The 7941-nt window shown below is 40.1% G+C and overlaps 1 protein-coding gene across 2 annotated transcripts; it reads right to left on the reverse strand.

Moving 5' to 3' along the window:
• Window positions 1-827: 827 nt before the first annotated feature.
• Window positions 828-5640, reverse strand: HTR1B (5-hydroxytryptamine receptor 1B). 2 transcript variants are annotated; one of them, XM_075862049.1, is made up of 3 exons: window positions 3293-5640; window positions 2911-2963; window positions 828-2436 (listed from the first exon to the last, which is right to left on the reverse strand). In XM_075862049.1, the coding sequence occupies exon 1, from the start codon at window positions 4510-4512 to the stop codon at window positions 3355-3357; it is 1158 nt and encodes a 385-aa protein (XP_075718164.1). In that variant the 5' UTR covers window positions 4513-5640; the 3' UTR covers window positions 828-2436; window positions 2911-2963; window positions 3293-3354. The 2 variants fall into 2 exon arrangements, with proteins under 2 accessions (XP_075718164.1, XP_075718163.1); XM_075862048.1 differs by lacking the exon at window positions 2911-2963 and having other exon boundaries at window positions 830-2436.
• Between the last annotated feature and the right edge of the window lie 2301 nt (window positions 5641-7941).

A 7941-nucleotide genomic window follows, 5' to 3' on the forward strand; every position in this document is an offset into this window, starting at 1 on the left:
CTGCCTAAAACTTTTGCACAGTACTGTATATATTTTACACCCTTTTATTATGAGATGCTGTGTCTAATCTCAGTCTGACCACCAGTTCAGACCATGCTTTCCTGCGTAAATCGGAAGTCAGTCATCCCTGTGTGGCTAACTTCCTGTGAACTTCAGGATTATATAATCACCTAAGAAATCCCTCCCAACAGCTCTCAGACACCTCCACTCCCAACCAAGCCCCACCCTCCTTGTTCCTCTGTATGTCCCCCTCCCCCATGCATAGATATCCGCTGAAGAGATCATTTCCGCCCTATCTAATGGATCAGGAGTGCATGTGATATAGTAGTTGTATTCCTCCAATGATTAGTTGCAGATTTATTAAACTCCCCTGACTCACGCTGCCTGTCTACTATCTGCAAGTGCTGTGTGCAGAACCTCCTCAGTATCCAATGAGAAGCAGCTTCTCACTGCTCTCGGATGCCTCCTGCTTGTAAGTGCTGTCCGAAAAAACAGGAGGCAAGGGAGACAGGCTGAAGCATCTCATAGAAGTACACTGCAGTGTTAAGAGACAAAAGTTCTATGTCACTGATCTATCCATTTTTGCGCTTAGATAGAACCAGAGCACGTACCATTTACAAGCTTTTGCAAAGCCAGAAGCATAATGGGAAATGTAGGCTGCAATAAGGGAAACATTTCAGAGTGAAAACAGAACAACCCATAAATGGCACATCAACTAAAACAGGTATTCAAAAGGCAAACACAAGAGCCTCTACATTATTCTTTAATAATAGCTTATGTTTCACTATATCGGCAAAGGAATGAATACAATTGCTGGAGTGCATCTTTAAATACTTTCTGTATAAATTTAAGCCTGTGACATCATCAAGCCTCACGTGTTGGTTGTGACATCATCAAACCTTAGATGTTGCCTGTGACATCACAAGCTCTATTAGGCCTCATTCAGACGAGCGTATTGTACCCATGTTTAACTGTATGTAATATTTGGACCCATCACAGCAACATACAGTATAAATCTTCAGTGCAGTAAGTTCAGTTCAGTGTAACTAGGTGGGTTCTGGGTGTTAAATCTGGAATATGGGCAGTTAAACATGGGTATAAAACACCCATCTAAAAATGGTTCAACTTAAAAAACAACTGCCTTTACGGTGGGTTTATATAGCTATACCCTATCCCCCCCCAGTCAGACCTCACATAAAACCAGAGGGAACATATTTTCAATTAAACCATAATATCTATCTTTCAACATATTTTTTTATGTTATTCACCAAGGAGCAAACCTTACTAGGAGGCCAAGAGAGAAGAAAGTTATACTAAAAAGAAGGGAAAATATTTTGGTTTTATTTTATTTCATAATTTAACCTATGTTTGCTCATTCAACATTCTTGTATTAGGACAAATAAAACAAGATACTAGACATGTAACACAGGAATAACACAACAGTTGTAATCAGTGTCATCTATTATGGCTTCTTTGCTGCTTTTGACCTTTTTCACAGTGTCCATGGCAATAAAACACAATATTAAAATAAAATAAAACTGATCTGCTTCAGAATTCTAGTCATTTATTTTGCACAGGTGTGACTTTTTTTTTTTTTTTTTTAAAGATATAAAGCCATTTCAACATTTGGAACATGTACAGTAAATATATTATAGGTAGGCTTATTTCTTAAGCAAAAATAAATTATACATTCTCTGTGCCAGATGTAGTAGGGGTGTGCATTAACCATAAATACTGTGCAATTTCATCTTTTTGTACTAGAATATGTTTGTCATGTCAAACCATGTGTTAAGAGATCATCTGAAGGGCATATCTTTCAATGACATATCTACGTAAGAGATGAAACATTTAGAAATACAGTAATTACCGACAATAAATTGTAAGAATTTATGATCGCTGTGCGATTCAGATTGATTGGATAAACATCAAGGTAGCTTTTGCACACTCCTGCACACCACATTTACCAAGCTGAGATGAATGAGCCACCTGCACACTGTGACAAATCTTTAAATTCTTTCTTTAAAATTATATCAACTTTTTTCTCTACAGAAATAAATTACAAGCATACACGTTGACATATTCATACTAGTGACATAAAACATAACAACTATGCACAACCCCTACAGTGTGCATGGAAGGAATTCCACAGACTAGTCAAGTCAAAAAAGTCAATGATATGAATGAAATAAATAAAACAAAAACAATATATTAGTCTACATTAATTTTCATTGTAAGCATTGATTTGAAGGTGAACTCTTTGCGTTTGACATGAGTGAATATTTAAGCTGCATCATCGCTAGAGTCATAGCAGTGATATGCAGAGCTGAACAGTAGGATGACAGTATGTATTGACGTTTGTGCTCAGCAGTATTCATGAGTCTGACAACTCAGGAGAGAGAGTTTCAGGCAGTGATTCTTTACAATATCGACTGGGTTCTGCAGACAAAAGGAAAACATTCATAGAATTATTGATAAAATGTCAAAATGGGATATATAATAATAAGAACTGTGACCTTTTCAGCCATCTATAAACTATATTTGCGACGGGAATTAATTGTTAAATATACATGCATAATATTTAAGCAAAACGGTTGCAAATCCATAAAGAAACAAATGAGTGTAAATGCCCGATCGCCATGTGGCATAAGCAAAATTATCTGTGACCCTGTGTAAACTTGGGGTTGCAATAAACATTTAGATATTATACTATAGACTACGAGGAATAGCGTGATATTGTATTGTTTTACATCAAAGACTACAGGATGCAGATGCATAATGAGAAGGTGCGTGGAGTTAATGAAAGGAATGCAGGTTAGTGAATATCCATGATTGAATATGATACCTCTTCAATACAAGAGGGATGGATAATAATCAGTGATTCTTTACACTTCTAGAAATATGAAAACCTACTTGCTTTTGGGTTTATGTTTTGGTCAAATCACACTGCAGCTTTCTTAATAACCCTACCGATTAAATCAGACATATCAACATCAGTTTGTGTATTGACTCTCAATTAGATTCTTCATCAGCACATCAGTTAACTGAGGGTGAACCTTATTAACTGACGAACAAATCTGCTGATTGATCCAATAAACAGATAATACAGACACAAGTACATCTAACAAAGAGTTGTTCAAGGCCTTACGTGAAAATACAAAACCAATGTTTGGCCAGGAATGATCCCAGTTCTAGCATACAGGAACACAGCATGCCTAACATCACTTGTACCCCTATCCAACCTCCAATAAAATAATCTCTACGACAGTATCTACAGCCATTAAAGGGAGCTTACCTGTACTAACAGATCCAGACAAGTGCATTCATGTAGCATCGAGAAGTACATTGGTGCTAAAGTCATGATGGGCAACTAATACGATGTATCAGTTTGTGAAAAGCTTGCTTGAAGTCCTCATTTGACATTGTATAGATTATTGGATTTATTAAAGAATTGAGATATCCAAGCCAGTTGAAAAAGTCAAAAATAGCAGGATGAAACCAGCAAGCTTCTTTGCAAATGGGCATAACCAATGAAATAATGAAAAATGGTAACCAACAAAAGATGTAAGCTCCAAGTATGATTCCTAAAGTCTTGGTTGCTTTCCTCTCCCTAGCAGCCATTATCTTCTTTTTCTCTAGTAAAGCATCTGATACTTTAACTTTGACCTGATTCAAGTATACTGGAGAACTTGTGTCGCTTGACACCTCTGCAGCCCTTGAGTTGGTTGAGGAAACAGAAGAAGATCCTGGGGAGTCAGTAATTAGATGAGCCCTTGTCAATCTTTTGCCTGTGCTCTTCGGAGATTGTTTCAGAATTCTAGACCTGGCTTCTATATAGATTCTCCCATAAAGGGCAATTAGTAGTAATGTTGGTAAATAAAATGCCCCTACAGTGGAGTAAACAGTATACAAAACATGATCTGTATTGACAGCACACTTGGTGAGCTCTTCCACCTTTGATTGACGCCAAAAAAGTGGGGGCATTGAAATCGATATTGAGAAGACCCACACTAGTGCTATCATTATAACCGCTCTTTTTGGAGTCCTTTTCTTTGTATATTCAACTGCATCAGTGATTGCCCAGTATCTATCCAATGCAATGACACATAAATGTAGAATAGATGCAGTGCAACAAGTGATATCTGACGACAACCACATATCACATATAATCTGCCCCAAAGTCCATTTACCAGTTACAGTATACAAGGTGCTGATTGGCAAGACAAGAATAGACACTAAAAGGTCAGTGAATGCCAATGAAGCTATGAGATAGTTGGCAGGCGTGTGCAATTTTCTGGTCTGATACACTGTTGCAATTACAAATGCATTGGACAATAAAGTGCCAAGAGTAATGACAGCCAATATAATAGTGAGGATTATGTTCCAGGGCAAGCCGGACTCCTGATCATAGTTGTCCAGACCTGCAATGCAACTTGTACCATCAAAGGAGTAATTGGTTTGAGAGACATTCAAATTGTCAGCAGCTGGTTGGCACTGGGTCTGTGGCTCCATCATGGAGTATGAACAAGCTACCAGTTTAAAGCATACAGGAAACCTCTAGGGGTTTTGCAATAACTACATCAAAGCTACAAGGAGCTGAATACATGTATATCCCATCATCATGAAATGGCTGAAACGTGAAAAATCCTTGGATCAGCTGGATTATGTAGCCAAAATCCAAATATATGTTTTGTGGTTATTATACTGTGCGTTATAATGGCTCAAAAATCCCAAAGTTTCATAAAGAAATGCAAAAATACAATTAAAAAATCATCAGGAGGCTGTATGAACCTTGCAAGAAATATTAAAAGGCATGGCTCATAAAACACTCAAATTCAGTACGACTGACTCCTTCTGCTTTCACATCAGGCTCCTCTGCGTGTCCATAGAATATTTTAAATGTCCATATTATCACCTAATACTAATGGAAAAGATATCATATCTTCTTCAATGTTATTTTATCTAGTTTAGTACTTAAAATATAGCATTCTTTTTGCAGAACACTTTATTTTCTGCATAATCTGATAGTATAGCTCTGTTAGATGTACAACTAATAGATATATCAATAATCACCTTATGTGTGTTGGCACAATTCATTCTCAGGCACAGCAGACATCCAGTGCTATAGTCACATATTAGGTTGCAGCTCTAAACATCCTGTGTGTATCCAGAAATCACTTGTCAGTCTGATGCCCCCCTGCGATCGCTCATGCAAGTTGTCCTGGAGAGACTACTGTGAGGCTTCTGTAGCCTTCATACCCCTGAAAGTTGCTATTGCTGAAGCACTCCAACCAGGCATAACTTGTGAGGAAGCATGTGTGAAGGTGCTGATTTCCTGCAGACTTTTCCAGTTTTATATGGTTCATTGCCTTAGGAGAATGCAATTGATGTGATCACAAGTGTTCCCCCAACTTCCAGGTAGCTTCAAAGATGCTTCCCTCAAGTTCCCGATACAGCCGGGTATCCAGAGCAGATGAAGTATGGAAAGCTGCCGTTCATTTCTCCCCTGCCTTGACTGTGCTCTTTATTTCCAGGCAGCAGCAGTACTACTCCTCTTAGTGCTGCAGCTGACATAGAGGATGATGTGGTGGGAGTGGAGGAGGGGGTGTGGGGGAAATGAACAGAAGCTTTTAACACTGCAACTAAGGACTGAGCAGAGGGGGAAGCATCTGACTGTATTTCGGTCAGTATAGTCACTCTACATCCTTGCAGGGTGATGTTTGTATTGGATGAGTGCAAACTGCCTATAGTGACACTGCTGACACAACCAAAGAGTTGAGGAAGACACAATCATTGGTCTCATAAATGTGAAGGTTTGTACACTCCTCTTTATGACTCTCTATAAACAAGTAAGTAAATCACCTGGGAAATATTACAATGGTCCGAAATGCAGTATATATAATATAGTTCATTAGGTTAAAAAAAAAAAAAGTGTAGGATATTTTGGAGCTCTTGAGATAATTGTGGGGTGTTTTTAGTGTCTTCATTACACAGTTAACAACGCAAAATCTTGGACTGTGCACATAGAGTAAAAATATTACAGTCCACTTGCTTTTATAGGATAGAGATACAGTAGGCTTTCAACTAGGTTTTTTTTGCAAGGACAAGTTGCCATTATTAGATTACCAGCAAAGGGCGCTTTTGCTAGTGGTTTCTGGGCCCACCACTAATCCATTATGGAAAAAAAATAGCTGTAGTCTGCTATATATGTGGTTAAACAGATCAGGGATGCTGCTGCCAGAAGTACTTTGCGTCCTAGTGACCCCGAGAATATAAAGTACTGACTGATTGAAGTGACTTACACAGTGGAAAGTTCATAACGAAGAGCGCTCTAATGGGGAAAAGCAACAGAGAAGGTAGTAATGAGGAACAGTGCTTCAATCCTGGCAATAGGGACCTGTATATGTGAATACTTAATAATTTATTTTTACAGTTTTTTTCCCTAATAGATGGATTGAGACGCTATGATGACCAAAGGAGCCGTACACCATGAGAAGTCAATGAGAAGTCAAATAATGAGAAGTGAGCAGTGAGGGATTCAGGAAGAACAGGAACTTTGGGACAAGCCATAAATGAGAGAAAGGAAGATTTTTTTTAGACTACCTAAGGTAGGGAGTTTTCACATTCATAGCATGGATGTACTAACTCACCAAGCCCTAAACAACTACAGAGCACAGCACACCTGCAGAATATCAAATGCATAGCACAACAGACCTGCAGAGTACCACAGAATTAGGGTGCAGTCACATGCAGCAGATTTTCTTGCAGAAATTTCTGCGACTGAAAATCAGTTCCATTCCTTTGAATATAGTTGTTTCTGCATGGATTTCTGCACGTTCCATTCAGATGAATGAAACTGATTTTCAGTCGCAGAAATTCCTGCAACAAAATATGACTGCACCCTAAGGGCGGGTTCACACATGGCGGATTTTCACTTAAATTCCGCTGCGGACACTCCGCAGCGTTAATCCGCAGCGGAGCCGTTTCTCCATTGACTTTCACTTTAATTTCGCAGTGTTCGTTTACACGATGCGTACAATTCCGCTGCGGAGCATAGGCTGCGGAGCGGAATGTGGTGTCCGCAGCATGCTCTGTCTGTTGCGGAGCAGTGGCGGACTGGTTGCGGACTCATGGCGGAATTTCTCCATTGACTTCAATGGAGATTCTAAGTTCCGCAATGAAGTCCGCAGCTGTCATGCACATGTTATGTGTGGTGCGGAGCGTATTGGTTTTTTAACATGACATTTCTTCATTCTGGCTGGACCTATGTATTTCTAGGTCTACAGCCAGACTGAGGAAGTCAATGGGGCTCCCGTAATGACGGGAGCGTTGCTAGGAGACGTCAGTAAATAGTCACTGTCCAGGGTGCTGAAAGAGTTAAGCGATCGGCAGTAACTGTTTCTGCACCCGGGACAGTGACTACCGATCCCAATATACATGTATCTGTAAAAAAACATATAAGTTCATACTTACCGAGAACTCCCTGTTTCTGTCTCCAGTCCGGCCTCCCAGGATGACGTTTCAGTGGAAGTGACGGCTGCAGCCAATCACAGGCCAAGCACAGGCTGCAGCGGTCACATGGACTGGCGCGTCATCCAGGGAGGTCGGGCTGGATGCCGAAGGAGGGACGCGTCATCAAGACAACGGGCGGTAAGTATGAATTTCTTTTACTTTCACTAGGGAAAGTGCTGTCCCTTCTCTCTATCCTGCACTGATAGGGAGAAGGGAAGCACTTTTCCTGCAGTCCGCAGCGGCCAGTCCGCATCAATTTTCTGCACATTTTGTGCAGATCCGCAGCCGTAATCCGCAACCCGGATTAGGTGCGGCATTGATGCGGACAGTTGCGGAGGAATTCCGCCATGTGTGGTCATGCCCTTAAGGCTGGGTTCCCACGTAGCTAATGGCTGTGAAATTTTAGCAATAGAATTCTGTGCAGAAAATCCG

Source organism: Rhinoderma darwinii, chromosome 4 (assembly GCF_050947455.1).
Source record: "Rhinoderma darwinii isolate aRhiDar2 chromosome 4, aRhiDar2.hap1, whole genome shotgun sequence".
NCBI lineage: Eukaryota > Metazoa > Chordata > Amphibia > Anura > Rhinodermatidae > Rhinoderma > Rhinoderma darwinii.